Source organism: Takifugu rubripes, chromosome 12 (genome assembly GCF_901000725.2).
Source record: "Takifugu rubripes chromosome 12, fTakRub1.2, whole genome shotgun sequence".
NCBI classification, from domain to species: Eukaryota; Metazoa; Chordata; class Actinopteri; order Tetraodontiformes; family Tetraodontidae; genus Takifugu; species Takifugu rubripes.
The window spans coordinates 7,928,255-7,943,790 of NC_042296.1; the positions used below are offsets into that span (position 1 = coordinate 7,928,255).

Sequence of the window (15,536 nt, forward strand, 5' to 3'; positions counted from 1 at the left end):
AGTGGGGAAGATAGAGGGATGCAGATGCATGCAGGGATGTTAGTGAGTTGCAAACTCCAAAAAATGAGTGCTTCTCTTTCTCCAGCATTTTAGTGAGTTTTTTGAGTCGTCCCAACTGCTTTTGAGGTTCTAGTTGCTTCAGTTTGAACAAGTCAAATATTTCTGCTGTTCAAAGCTGCATTTTCTGCTGTTGCTGTTGTTTGTTTGTCCTTTTATAGGAGAACTTTCCTGGATTACTCCTCTGTCTCTCCTCTGTCAGCAGTCACCATTTTGTTTGTTTACTTGTTTGTTTTCACCTCTGCAGGGAGCCTCCGCAGCATCAGAGCCCTCCTCACAAAAGCGTGTGTTTGAACACGTCCCCGTGTGACATGGACCCCCATTCAACACCAGTAATTACACTGTCCCCCTTTAATCTCCCCAGTGTGTGTGTGTGAGGTGTTTCCCAACACAGACGGAGACCAAACACACGCAACCTTGTTTTGAGGTTAGTTACTGATTAGCAGTGAAACAGTCGCAGTTCATTTTCCTGCTTCACCTTATTGAGCTCCTCAGTGATGCCATTCAGATGGCAGTTTGTCTCTGAGTTAGCAAACAGATCCCCCGCTGGTTGGTTCTGTGTCTTTACAACTGCCCCCTCACCAACCTCGGCCCCTCTTCTCATCAGAGGCTGGAAGAAAACAATGGGACCAATAAAAGAAGCAGAGAGATAATTACAGCACGGTGATGAAGCTCGTGCTCCTACGCCCTGAACCATAAATACCACTGGTGTGAAATGGGATATGTGGGTGACTTTGGGGCATCCTTAATGTGCTTTTCAGTACCAACAAGAGCAACCTGTTCTTATTCCCATGTATGTTCTGCGTAGATGCCAGGATGGATCTAGGATTTGTGTGTTAATGACTCTATCAGGCCCAGATATCCGGAGGCCCCCTCTGAGGGGATGGATCCGAGGAGATGGGAGTGTTAGAGTGTAGCACAAGGGGTGTTGGAATAGGGCGCAGTGTGTGTCCAAGTATGTGTGTGAAACGGCGAAAGGGATCATGTGTATGTGTGTGGGTAGGGGGGCAGATTGTCTTCGGTGCTGAGCTCCTCCGGGCGGGGCTGAATGAAGTTATTGCCAGGCCCCTGTCCATCTGTTACCGTGGCAGCAGCAGTGACCAAGGTGTTGCCATGGCAAGTTGGACACAAAAAGGCGTGGCGTGGGAACAGGTCCAGGGGTTATGAGTGAGGGTCAGAGGGTCAAGGGTCACAACCAGCTGGACAGCACACAAGAGGAGGCCAGGGTGAGAAAAGAAGGAGGGAAAGTCTGCTTGTCTTGCTTTTGCTGCTCTTTATCCTCCAGGTCCTCACTTGGGAGGGAAACGTCAGATGAGTGGACACCACTGGACATTAACATTGAACTGGACGATGGGATGAATTGGGGGGGGGGGTAGGGTCCCCTCAACATCCAGGCTTTTGGAGGGTCCCCTACATTAGTACTTATAGCTGCTGGCGCCTATTCGCGCAAAACATTTGACAAGCAATTGACTCCAGTGAATGTAAACGCGACTGTGGAGAGAAGGCCGACGGCTACGTGTGAACCTGCGTGGCTGCAGCAGCAGTTTGTCCGATAAGTGATGGAGGCAGAGAGCAAGAGGGCATTCATCATTTCATCCGGCTCATGTTCAGCCTAAACCTTTTCATTGACAATAAAAAAAGCAATATCTAAAAAACAAGATGTTTATGTGATAATGTTCCTATTTGTCATAAACTGAAGGATGAGTTATTCCAGGATGTTTGTGTTGATTTGAATTTAGATCATTTTGGCTCACAGATAATGACAACACAAAACTCACAACACAAAGTGTCTCAGAATATTGTGGGACAAACAGTGTCACGTTGGCTAATTAAACACTTGTAAAGGTTTCTGGACGGTTGAAAAGCCCTTAGTCTGGGTCTGTATATTCACCATCCTGCTTGATGACAGCTGTCCACAAGATGATCAGTGACTCAAAAGGTCATTGCTGAAGAACTGGCTGTTCTCAGAGTGCTATGAACAAACACATTCATGGAAAGTTGAATGGAAGGGAAAAATTGATTTGCTGATTTTCTGCACTGTGTTTTACCAGGTCAAAGGTCAGCTCAGTGTCTACCAGGAGATTTTAGAGCACTTTGTGCTTCCTTGTGCTGATCAGCTTTATGGAGATGCTGATTTAATCTTCCAGCCTTACGTGGCTCCTGCCCCACTTCCAGAAGTACCAATATCTGATGGTGTCCCTGTGCCTAATTGGTCAGCAAACCAGCCTGATCTAAGCCCCAGAGAGGAGTGAGAAACCGGATCCAACAACACAGAAGAGCTGAAGGCCAACATCAGAGCAACCTGGGCTTCCAGAACTCCTCAGCAGATGGACCACCTCTATGTGGTGCTGTGTCATTGCAGTAATTCATGCAAAAGGAGCATCTTGGTCCAACAGTTGTGTTAAAATTCTTTTTGAAAATGTTCTTTGTCTTAAATAATATTCTGATTTTCGGAGACACTGAATCTGAGTTTTCATGACCGATAAGACATATAAACAGTTTAAAGATATTAATCTGTGAGTAAGTAATCTCTACTAAAATACAAGTTCCACTTTTTGAACTACAGAAATGAATGAACATTTTGTTGATATTCAAATGTATTGGGATGCACCTATATAGTTATATTCAATAATCTTTTTTAGATTTTACTGTAGACAAGCATCATTTGATGCAGCATTTGATCCATGTCACAAACCAAAAAAGCAAAACAATTTTATGATATCTAACAGACTAAACACACTGTTGTTATTTATGTTGACTAGTTACTTTAACTTCACACTTTTGCTTGTTCATGCCAGAATAAATTGTCTGGGTAAAAATAAACATGTAGTCTTAATCATGTATGTGATGCTTGATTTGATACAACATCAGTCAGTGAACTTAGAATTAACTGTTTGGTAGGTTACATTAAAACTATATAATACCAAAAACCTCTCTAATCTGATTTAACCAGGCAATACCACTCCTGAACACCAGGAGGCGTAGCACAAGTTTCCTCTGCAGTAGGTGAGGAGGCACCGAGGAGAGCACATTCAGGGGAATCACTTTTATTTTTGTTGAACTGAGCTGAAAATGTTGTCACATTGACATTTCTACAATAACCACTATGCCAACACACAGTTGTCATGAATGTAAACACATTTATTTGTCACATTTCAGGGAGACATTTTTACATATTTCACAGGTGCAAAGAGGCAGCTTCACTATTAAAGCGAGATTGAAACGTCCATCTGCCCCGTAGAAAACCGGGAGAGACGGCAAATCTGAGCCGCATCACTGGATAACACGTTATGACAACATGGATAAGAAGTGGCTAACAATGCAATTACACACACAAGAACACACGCACAAAGTAAACACAGGGGAGTCTTTAGTAGCACTTTAGCACTAGTGGGGCTTCAGGGAATGGAGGATCCATACTCCCAGGATAATAGGATTAGCAGCAGCCACGGGAGGATGTGGCCAGCCAAGTCCAACGCTCTGCTTGACACCTTTTGTCCAAGAGCCCCGTGATGCAGATCACAGCAATAGGATGAGGGACAAAGGCCTTTGAACGTTGTGTTGTAGCTACAAATATACCCTGATGGGACAGGACGCTGTTCCAGCAGAGATAAAATGAATGAGCGGCCTGTTTGACAACTCAATCCAGTTTATGAAACACAGAACAGATCAGCATTTATCTTTACCACAAGCAGAGGTTCAAAACATCATAAAGTTCAATGAATGAATCCAGTCGATGGCAGAACATATGAATACTTGTCTCTTCACCTCGGTGAAGATTCTGCTGTAACTTTTGCAGCAGTTTAGAAATTTCATTGAAGTGTGAGCAGGGTTTTTTGTCAGTGACTGTGCTGGACACATCTCTATTGTTTTGATTGATGCTTTATATACAGTATACGATTATTCCATCCAGAGCCTCATCATCATCATAACTACCAGGAAGATTTTAATATTTCTTTGGTTAATTTTAGTTATTTCAGCCCTTTTATTTGCTGCTCAGGCGGCGGCATCCTCAGCCTGGCGGATTATTGACATTCCCAGCGACCTCCTCACATCCCGTGCCATGGCGAGGTGACACAGAGTTCCTCTGTCCCGCGGAGCTCTCTGGGAGTGCGACCAAAAGCAGTTTTACGACCAAGACCCGTCGACACTCACTTCCTGCCAAGAATGAGAGACGAGGTTCAAAGTGTTGAGCGGAACACACGTGCGTTGGGATGACGCGCAGGACCACGTTAAAACAGCAACCACTTCATATTCAGATGGCTGACCTTCAGGAGCCCTAAAATACTTTTGATGCAGAGCCTCAGAAACCCAGCACTGTGGTGGAACAGGACAGAAAACTGTAGATAAATGAAATAATCAGGACTGAATATGATGAAATTAGGGTTTTTCTGATGTGACGACACCATTTGAACCTTCTTTTGTTTCAGAACTTGGATCCTGGACTGCAACTGTGTATCGGTACAGTCCTCCACTAGCCCAGTCTGCCACTCAGATCCAGATTAAACATGAACTGGGATTATAATCCACCCATTTTGTCAATCTAGAGTTGATAGAAGGAACACTTATAAAAAATATAGAATGACGAGTTATATTATCAGTTAAATAGGAAGGTGAGTTTTTTCTGACATTTCCTGGTTTGTGAAACTTCTTTCCTCATCAGAATAGCAACAGTGACATTTTTAATACTCTCAGGAGCTTTGCTAATTCTTATTGTCAATAACTTGTTATCTGACAAATGTGTCCATAACCCAGGTTGCTTGATATCGATGCAAAACATATAGAAACACCTACAAAGTTAACATTTTTTCACTCTTCATCCATGAAAAAAAGGAGGGAAAATGCCAAACGCTGCTGGTCAGAACTGGGCGCAATGGGATGCTGCAGAGGGTTTAAGTCTGGGGGCCAAGTTCTGACTCAGAAAGTGATCTTTTTTTTTGGGGGGGGGGGGGGGGGGTTACTTAAGAATGTGTGCGTGAGAAAGTGTGAAATAAAAACCCCGCAGTGCATGTGATTATGGAACAGAGCCGCCTGCAGACAGACGCAGAGAGAAAGAGTTTTACCTTGAACTCCACACAGCCCGTCTCTGGGGCGGGGTCAGGTATTGTAGCTGGGCCTGACAGGGTCAGGAGGGGAGAGAAGGGGGAGAGAGGGGGGAGTGCGTGGACAGAGGATGCCCCTGAGGTCAAGGGGTGCTACCCTTGTGGGGGTGGGATGAGGTAGTGGTTGGGGGAGGGAGGGAAGGTATTGGCAGATTTTCATGGGCTGCAGATGCTCAATATGCAGATGTCTAATCGAATTGTGCCGCAATGAATTGGTGCCCCCCCTGATTTGCATCAGGACAATCCCCAACGGAGGCTCAGGGGTCAGCAGAGCTTCCCTGGACAAAATGAGCAGCCGGCTGCAGACGGCGGAGGACGTGTGAACTTGAATTAGACTTTATTCAATGACATGGATATTGATTGATCCAAACGTCTGTCTGTCTGGAAGCGTCTGACATCTGTCATTGTAGGGATGATTCTCAGTCTAAAACAGAAAAAAAAATCTTGATTTCTTTGGTGTTTGCCCTAAACTTTGGGGCATTGGTGTCAAACTCAGGATGAACATCTCGGCATCCGTTGTGTCAAACTTCTGTTTTCATTCAAAACTTTGTGGGAATACAGAAACACTTGGGCTGTTTTTCGATTGTTTAGGGTCATCATGGGCTTTCTTTGACTTTGTAAATGACCTATAGACTGACTTTCTCAGAAATCATTTTTGTTTTCTCTGATCACAGCAACAACCACTCCAGAAGCAGCAGAACTGTTACGGTCTGGGTTTTAACAGGACCCAAAAGCAGGCAAGAACGCAGTGATGAAAAGTCCAAAACCAGGTTTAATTCCACAAACACAAAAACGGCAGTCCTCCTGGACTGCTGGGAAGCACAAGTTCAAAACTTGGACACTTCAAATGAGCAGGGAAATGTACCACACACAAGATATAAAATACACCAGAAAGTTCCAATAATACAACGCACCAAGGTCACCAAAAACTCCAAAATACTCCAACACAGGTAGGCAGGAGTCCAGTCCTTAAATAGTCGGCTGATCCTGATAGCCTGCAGGTGCGTCAACCTGTGGCAGGAGCATGGCTCCACCACAGCCCCTGTAGGAAAAAACAACCCAGAAGCCTGGACCCCAACAAGAACTCTACAATAGAAATAGCACACAGCTCAAAATATGCACTCTTTACTCAACAAAAATAAAGGCATAAAACAATGACATTTAATGCTTTTGACATTAATAACAGCCCAGTTAAAAAGATATGTCCTACATTAAAATCTGCAAGATTTCTGATGGAGTCTGACGTCCACATTAATATTTAAATATTTTAGATAAATTTCGCCCTCTACTGGATACATCCCGGAATGACAACCTTACATTTGCGGCTCCGAAGCTGAAAACCCTGCTGGTGCTTCCAAGTCCATGAATTTGCTATTTAAGAGATTTATTTTTACGTAGTTGCTGCTAAAATGCCAATACTGAAATAGATTATTAAAATTCCTGCTGTAATAAAAGTCAGTTAAAGTATAAATAAAAATATTAAATAAAAGGTTTTTTTTGTTTTTTAAATGATAGATTTAGTATGTGGGAAGTAGCATGTTGACTGGGATCTCCTGAGAAGGCTGCTGCTGGTGGATACCTTTCTTTTGAAATAATTTCTGGGGGACTTGACCGTGAACCAGTGAAGGTTCCTGATGGTTGGGCTGATGTACTGCCAGTGTGGGTCAGAACTCAACCTCTGGGCAGATCTTATTGAAAGGACAGCTATTCCAGAGTTTGGGGGCCAAACTAAAGGCTCGGTCACCTTTAGACCTCAGCCTGGTCTGAGAGGCCACAAGCAGGAGCTGATCTCAGAGTTTCTGGGAACATAAAAGTGTAAAAGAGCTGCTAAAGTGTCTTGAAGGTTTTGAATCTTCGATCTGTTGGTGGTGTACAATAAATAAGAACATAGACAGAATCAACTACATCCATTACAATGTTCAACGTTTAGGAAATTGGACTCAGAGCGGTTTTGAGGCTGTTCATAGTCAACTGTCGGCCACTTCCCTTATGGCATTCCAGAACAGGATCGCAGTGGATATGTTGTTAGCTGAGAAAGGTGGTGTGTGCTGTGTTCGGAGATCCCTGCCTGCATTCTCTTATTAACCGCCTTATCACCACAGCTATCGCTCCCATGGAAAAACCGTATGGCTGAATCCCTTAATTTACAGACGAGCTGGATTTGACTACAGACTCTGAAGACTACGAGTGAATTGAGCTAATTTTCCCCTGAGTGTAAATGTATTTGTGTTCATAAACATGACTTTGAAAATCTACTGGAAGAGATTGTTAAATGACTATGAGAATTTGAAGCAAATATGTGATAAACAGGAGGGAAATGTTAGATCCATTATATTAAAGTTATCTATCTTAAAGTTATATATTTGCTTTCACCTTGTTATATTCCTTATTCTTGTTATATTGTCTCTCATTACTTAATGTTTCTTATTATTTGCTAATGCTTAATGTTCATGATGCTTGGTATGTCACCTCGAACTTCTCTGGTCAAGGGCGACAGAAATGCGGCGGCTGTTGGAGAAGTGGCCTTGACTGGAGACAGAGCTGCGGGGCCGAACCCAGGAGATGTTCTCTTAATCTGTCTGATATAGAAGAATGTGCTGTTTGCGAGATAAGCTAATCAAATCAGTGAAGGACTTCTGTAACTACGGACCTCCTAATTTCAATAAAAGAAGGATGGCGGGAGGTGTGCGTCAGAACGTGTTGGAGATCTGTAACTGAGCACATCTCTCCGTTCTCCTTGCAAGTAAATTCCAAACTGTTGTCTTTGCCTCATTTGTTCTTCTCGTGTTTAAGGTTGTTTGAACCTAACAAATGGTTAATAAGCTGTTGCATTTATTCCAGGAGAACACTCCTCGTTCCAGAGCATCCTGAAAAGAAAAAGACCAAATAATCAAACACATTAAACCAGAATATTCATTGTTGATCCAGTTTCACCAGAGGAGCAGCTCAATGAATCAAAAACAAGTATAAAGCTGCTCTAACATGAAGCTACTCACCCTCTTCATGCTGACGGTTCTCCTTTAGGTTGATTTGACTTCAGTGGCTCCTTAAACCACAGAGTAACCTTCAGCTGTAAGGTCAGAACAAAGATTCTTAGAGCAGAAATCACAGTTACACACAATTACTGCAAGAGAAGTTCAGCAAACACCAGAGAAAATGTGATTCAACTTTTACTCACGTTTGGTATATTTGTCTGCAACTGAGAAGAAAGTCGATTAGCTTTGCTGCTTTAGATCTTTGACAGAGATTTTATCAACGTTTTCTTCTTCTTTTGTCATTGAGACTAAAGCAAAAGCAGAGTGAAGGATTAAAGCTCTGCTTCCATCTCCATCTCTCACCTTTATTCTTTGTGGAAAGGAGCAAACCAACGCCGACGAGAACGAGAACGAGAGCCAGAACAACTGCAACAGCAGCGATGACGGCCGTGTTACTGGGATCCTCTGCTGGAGAGGAAACAAGCAAAACCATCAAAACCAGCACAGATGACAAAGACTAAAGAAGATCATCTCCAAATCTGTTCATCTGTCTGAATTATTTAAGTGTGAGGAGAGCTGACATCTTTGGACGTTTGCTTGTTTGAACATTTGCTATTCCTGCTCATGTCCTGTAATTAGATCCTGTTGACTCAAGAAAAGAAGAAATATTCCTCAGACAGTAAAATCAGAGTGTGCTTCTCACCACCATCTCCTCTGACCCCAGGCTTCCCCCAGTTGGTCCTGATCTGGGTTTTGTCCAGTGTTGTGGTGATTTCCTTCACTCCAGACAGCTGAAACACACACTTGTAGCTGCTCCAGTCTTCAGGTGGGACTGAGGACACTTTCAGGTCAACACTCGCCTGGAAGGTTCCGTCAGGGTTGAGGAGTATCTCTCCATGGTCCACGTCCTCATGGAGCTCCTCTTCACCTTTCCACCAGGACATTACGGCTCTGTCGGGGTAGAAGCCTGTAGCGTGGCAGCTGACAGGAGAGGAGGGGGTCTTCTGGAGCAGAGACACTGACGGCAGCTCTGGGGGGGACAGAGAGAGGATGAGAGGGGGGACCAGAGGGGGGCCATGGGGAGACAGGGTAGGAGGGGGGGGGGGCAGGTGGGTGAGAGACAGAGAGACAGGGTGGGGGGACCAGGGGGGGCAGTAGGAATACAGGTGAAGACAAGTGAGAGTAAAGGGAGGGTGGAAGAGGGGGGACATGGGGGAGGTGAGGGGAAGAGAGAGGGAGGAGAGAGACAGTTTGGGAGGAGGGGGGGCTGGGGGGATGACACAGGTGTCCTGCAGGTGTGTGATGTCATGCTGCCACAGGTCATGTGACTCTACCTGTTCTCATCAGTGAGCTCTTCCCATAGTTCACAAACTTCTGCAGCCACTGGATGCAAATCTGGTTAAGGTAGAACTTCAATCGTTCTATCTCAGCTTCATCCTGATCCCACTTGTGTTTGGTGATCTCAGCCTCCCGTTTGGCAGCGTCCCAGATTCCTTCCTTCAGTTTAAGTGAGATAAAATCTGCTCCATCATAACCAAACTTATCAAATCCATTCTTCTCTCCAGTCTTATCATCCCTCTGACAGCCGTACATCCTCTGATAGATGTGGACACCTGAGAGACAGAGACAGAGACAGAGGTGAGTAAAGCAGAGACGTCACAGCTCACCCACCTGTCAACAGGTGAGACCGTCTCACCGTCCCCCAGAGACTCACTGATGCTCCCAACAGCTGTCTCTGGTCTGATGGACACTGTCCTCACCTGGACACTGTCCTCACCTGGACAGTCCTCATTGATCCTGACTGAACCGTGTCACCCTTGTAAATCTGGAATCTGCTTCCTGTTTCCTTCACTCACGTCTTTATTCCAGCTTTTCTTTTCTAATAAACTTGATTCTTCTCTCAGTTTTGCTTTCATGATTCTGAGATGGTTCTTTGATCTTTATTCTGGAAAAATGGACCAATAAAATCTAAAATCAGAAAGTTCTTAAATCTGACTCAGAATCCAAAGTTCCTGTTTCCCTCGTTGCTGATCAGGCTGTAATTGCTCGTTGTGAGTGTTGATGATTCCTCGTCCGTGTTTTAATTCTTTTCTCCTGGTAGGAAAACTGAGCTTTGATCTGAAGCAGCTCCATGTTGGAGGGTTCAACCTCCCAGATCAGGAGGGCTGGGCAGCCATTTTAGTTCCATCTGGCAGCGTTATTAGAGCGTCACACCAGACAAAGGGAGTTTGTTGATGGCAACAGTCTGAGAGGAACATGGAAACTGTATCAGCCTGAGAATTGGATGGATTTGATTCATCTTTCCATCAGAAAATCCTCCAACATCGTTGCTCTGATCTTTAATGGAAGCTCCTTTTCTTTGTGCAGCTGGGATTTAATAAACTCATCATGAGATATTTGACACATTTTTATCAACTTGTTGAAGCTGTTGCAGCAGGTTTTTGCCCTGGTTGATATTATATCCTGATGTTTGTCTAATTCCTTCCTACTCCAGCTGATATGGAGGCGTCGCCATGGCGCCACTTTAGTCACAAACCATCAGCACACACAACCTTTCCTTTCTTCTTCTGTTTCAGCTCAAGAATCCAGCTGATGATGGGGAGATTTGTGCTGCTCTGCTGTTCATCGTTCTGCTCCTCATGTTGTTATTAGAGCTCATGAGGCTCAGAGTCATTAGAGCTTTTGGGACGACTGGAATCAGAGCTGGAAACAGCGTCTGTGGACCCGTCGGCTTTTCCATCCTGAACCTTTTTAGGGGGTTATTTTAGTCGGTAGAACCTCTAGATGTGGAAATTCTTGGACTTCCTTGTAGTTGTAATGATGCCGTTTCAGATGAAGTGATTTTTAAAAAGGGTCTGATTCTTTGAGTCCTGCTGTGTTTAAGCTCTCTAATATATGTGAACCTCTTTGTTCTGAACTGGTTGTTTCTACATGCAGGCTCCTGTTGTTGCTTCTGTCTTTAGAACCTTCCTCACTAACCATGAAAGAGGAGTCAGTTATTGGCAGATATACAAGTCAGTTCATTATTATGACTCTAAAGTCTTTTTAAGCCTTTTTCCCAGCTGCAGGTTCAGTTGCTGTCATTCAGAATATGCTGTTAACCTGCTGGTTTCCTCCTGAGGGGATAGAACTCCCTGCAGCCTCTTTATTCCACTCTCTTCTTCTTTTTGACTGCACATGCTGACATTATTCCTCTTGATGTTCATTCTGACCAGTGAGTGACCCTGATTCCACCTCTATTTGCCTGTATTGAAGATCAATCTGGACGTTAGCATTAATAAATCCATCAATGTCTCACTCAAAAAGTCTGATAATATTGTTCAATTGTAGAAATATTGATAATAAAGATGTGGAAGAACATTGATTTGACTTGATGGGACTCTGTCTTAGCTGGTTTTGTTGCCGACTCCTCAATACAAAAGGTCTCTATTTTCTGTCCAACAAGTCGCTAGAAGACGCTCAATGACGTCGTCTCACAATCCGCCCAATTATATTTACAGGTTGTTGGAACGTGAGAGGAGCAATGTTGCTGTGGGAGACACCAAGTCAGCAAAACACCTTAAATATGTTTTCAACTGCAAATAAACGTTTAATCTGTTGATCCTGTTTTGAACTTACCGACTTACCGTATTTTCGCGACCAAAAGATGCAATTAAAAGTCTTAAATTTTCTCTAAAGTGGACAAGGTGTCTTAACATGTGATGTTCATGTGTGTGCCTTATGTGTGCACTGAGTTCCAAAATCTACAAATGCTTTTCGGCTTTTGCAAAAGCCATTTGGGATTCATTTCAGATACAGAATATGATGTACGTGAGTGCATTGCTAAATACACGCTAGCATGCATGTTTTAAGCCAGGGGTGCTCATTACGTCGATCGCGATCTACCGGTCGATCGCGGCGTGACATTAAAAAATATCAGCCTATCATTCATCCCGTCACTTGATTGACATCCAGGGCAACCAGTTAGATGACAACTGAATTTTGACCTTAAGGTCACCGCTCATGTGCAAACAACAGCGCTAAGCGTTAAGCTATTCAGCGAATTACCTCTGATTTTAAGCCAATTAGTTAATTATTATGTGTGTTTTGCAATATTGGCTCATTCGGTTATGCAAGGTACATCAACATACATTGTACTTCCAAAGAATCCTCAATACATTTGAAAATAATTCGATGTTTTGCATTTTTGTGGTGGGTAAATCATTTTGACTTGGTCATTATGAAAGTAGCTCGCATGCTAAAAAAAATGCACAGATTTGTATTGAGCAATATGGATTCATGTAGTTATGCAAGGTACACCAACATATATGGATCATATAAAGAATTGTCAATATATTTATGAATAAATGTATGTTTTGCAAATTTATAGTAGGTAGATCTTCTTGACTTGACCATTTGAAAAGTAGCTTGCATGCTGAAAAAGTGTGGGCACCCCTGTTTTAAGCTAGCGTAGCGGAATGTTTTACCATGCCTGCGCCTTATAATGTGTGCGCCTTATGTGTGCACCCAGTTCCAAAACCTGTAAATGCTTTTCGGCTTTTGCAAAAGCCATTTGGGATTCATTTCGGATACAGAAGATGATGTACGCGAGTACATTGCTAAATACACGCTAGCATGCATGTTTTAAGCTAGCGTGGCGGTATGTTTTACCATGCCTGCGCCTTATTGTCGCGAAAATAAGGTAAATCCTTTCTATAAATACAGCGAAATTGCTTGCTTGTCCCTGAGCAGATGTAGACAGGAAGTCACAAAGTTCTCAAAAGGGTTTTGTTGGTGTCACTAAGTGGAGCCGTTGGCTGGAAATATGAAAAACAGGCCCAGCCTCTGGTTCCAGGAGCAAATGTTCTGTGTATCTTCATGTGTTGGTGGGTTCATTTTCCTGTTTTTGGTGACATCATCAGAACTAAATGTGGCGTTCATGACAATCATTCATTAATGAAAGGATGAAGTGGTGAAATGAGCCAGTGAGTGTTTGTGGGTGGTCCCAGATGAATGGATGATGCACAGACTCACTGTGGTCCACTTCAGCTCAGCTCAGCCGCTACAAACAAACGTGTGATGTGATGAATCCTCTAGTTTCTGCAGGTCATGTGACCTCTACTGGCTAACCTGCCGCTGACGCCCTGACCTACGTCTCTGGGGTATTATGGGATGGTCAGAAACAGTGTGAGTGAGGCAGGTCCGGTCCAGTTTCAGCGTTCTGCTGAGTCGGAGTGTGTCTGAGCCCAGAGGAGGCGTCATCACACTGTTGGATCAAGGTGAGTGAAACACTCCCAGATGAAGAGTGTGTGTGATCACCTGATCACCAAAACACACAACCGGACGTCAACAATAGTTTATCAGGAGTAAAGAAAAGTCAACTCACCTCCAGTTTGGTTGAAGCGCTGCTTTAAAATTTCAATGTTGACTTTGTAGGACTGCTGGTCACCAAAAGCATTCTGAGTGCTTATGTTCCAGTACTGAGGATCATCTGCTGTAACTTCCTTCATCCACTCCTGTTTGGGCTGTAGTCTCCTGGTGTTGCTGTCATAGTGAACCGTCTGAACATCATCAACCATCCCAACAGCCACAAACTCTGGGAAGTTTGGAACTCCAGAAGATGCAGTGTTGAAATACTTCAGAGTGTGAGTCACTGAGAGAAAAATATCAAATATCACAACTTTACTGTCAGAAACGACTCAACAAGAGTTTAATATTAATAACACACAATCAGAAAACAAAATTAAATATAGAAAAAGACTAATTATTCATTTATTTACACTTTCATGAGTTTCCAGTTTTTAAAGTTATTTTGATTTTAAAATCGTTGGCTTAAAATTTTTATCAGCACATTTTAAAAAAATTAACTAAAAAACAATCTGAGACCAGAAAAGAAACACTTTTATTTTCTTTAAAATAAACCCGTTTATTTTTCTTTCCTAACTTATTCAGGTTAATAAGTTAGTCACTATTTAAACGAGTGATTAATGACAACTTGAGCTGTTTCCAGTTAAACCTGAAACACTTCAAAATCTCCCTAAAATCACTGTAATTCTATTGAGGTTTGTTTCATAAGTTCATTTATTTGGAGGCAAATATAAAGTATTTCTTGTGGAAAGATTAATGGCAACATGTTAAACATCCCAACGCTGATTTGGGATCCTGTCTTCAGCTTCATCAGGATCACTTCTGTTCTGATTAAAGCTGATTTTTCTCCCTCACATGTTGGATCAACTGCAGCATTTCCATCATCACAAGTGAAGATTCTCCTCATGAGGAGCTGCTGTTGAAGCTTTATTCTCAGACTGGGATCAACTCCACAGTGGTTGAGATTCTGCTTTTCTTCATCACATTTATTAATGATTAAAGTTTAAACCCTCCTGATATGAACTAGATTCCTCTCAGTCGTGTCTGATAGATGAGCCCAAGTGTGGGAATGATCGCCAAGCAAATGGAAACCTTCCGGAAATTTAGCCTGAAATGAAAGTTACCTGACTGAATTCAGCGTTTCCACATTTAAAATGATCAGAACTGACCTGCTGAAGAGTCGGGCAGACTCAGTAGTGCCAGAAGAAGCAGAAAGTCGAGGGATTTCATGATGAAAGACAGTTTTTGTGGTCAGATACAAAGTGGATGATTCCGCCTCGACGGTCCGGGAGAAAAACAAAGAGGAAAGGCGGAGAGAAAGGAGAAATAAACCGTGTTCACGTGATCAGGAGCCAATAGGAATTCTGAGATGGCCCCGACGTCACTAAGGACCAGGTAGAAGCGAATGGGGTCTGAACGGGGCCAAAGTGAAAGTGAAAGCGACTCGTTTTAGTGAGAGCTGGAGGGTGAAGGTGGGCGGGGGGGGGGGGGGGGGGGGCTCTCCAGTTAGAGCAAACTTAAAGATCTGAAGTGTGTGTGGCTGCAAAGGTCTGTCATTGTTGATCTAATGTTTAAATCCATCAATAATTCACTCCTTTAAGCCGGTGTGCGAGAGCTGCCCCACCATGACGTCACCTCCGGAACTAACGCGCTCATTACCGGGTGAAGGGCTCTCTCTCGTGTCTGATCACTACACTCAACGTTCTCACACAATTTCCTAAAACTTTTGACTCTTTCAACTTTTGACCTCCGAGTTTCAGTCTGGCGAAAGTCTGAAAACTGTTGGAAAGCTGCAGCGGAGGTCTTCATGTTCCCTCAAACATCTGGAGTTTACTGGGATTCAGAGTTCTGGGTGAACACACACTTTATTAAAATAAGTCTTCACTCTCTGAACTGAGATTTTCCCTTTGATAATTATTCAGGGATCACAGGTCCAAATTAGGAACCAACAAACTTTAAACTGCAGCTTGTGTCAGGTTCCCAGTTTCTGGGAACTCTTTTGCAGGGTTTCTCCTGCAGGGGGGGTGGTAGAGCCAGTTAGAGCATAAAATAGGTG

General features: G+C 43.3%; 1 protein-coding gene and 1 long non-coding RNA gene across 5 annotated transcripts; both read right to left on the reverse strand.

Annotated features, from left to right (window-relative positions):
* Positions 1-4,043: 4,043 nt before the first annotated feature.
* Positions 4,044-4,598, reverse strand: LOC115251647 (uncharacterized). The gene is made up of 3 exons (XR_003890158.1): positions 4,473-4,598; positions 4,326-4,397; positions 4,044-4,215 (listed from the first exon to the last, which is right to left on the reverse strand). It is a non-coding gene; the product is annotated as an uncharacterized lncRNA (long non-coding RNA).
* A 1,313-nt stretch (positions 4,599-5,911) lies between these two features.
* On the reverse strand, positions 5,912-14,808 carry LOC105418965 (H-2 class I histocompatibility antigen, Q9 alpha chain-like). Of its 4 annotated transcripts, none has more exons than XM_029844604.1 (9): positions 14,650-14,808; positions 13,500-13,766; positions 9,469-9,747; positions 8,838-9,164; positions 8,498-8,599; positions 8,338-8,358; positions 8,156-8,229; positions 7,970-8,026; positions 5,912-6,997 (listed from the first exon to the last, which is right to left on the reverse strand). In XM_029844604.1, the coding sequence occupies exons 1-7, from the start codon at positions 14,708-14,710 to the stop codon at positions 8,207-8,209; spliced, it is 1,080 nt and encodes a 359-aa protein (XP_029700464.1). In that variant the 5' UTR covers positions 14,711-14,808; the 3' UTR covers positions 5,912-6,997; positions 7,970-8,026; positions 8,156-8,206. The 4 variants fall into 4 exon arrangements, with proteins under 4 accessions (XP_029700464.1, XP_029700463.1, XP_029700462.1 ...); XM_029844603.1 differs by having other exon boundaries at positions 8,498-8,602; XM_029844602.1 differs by lacking the exons at positions 5,912-6,997; positions 7,970-8,026; positions 8,156-8,229; positions 8,338-8,358 and having other exon boundaries at positions 8,397-8,599.
* Between the last annotated feature and the right edge of the window lie 728 nt (positions 14,809-15,536).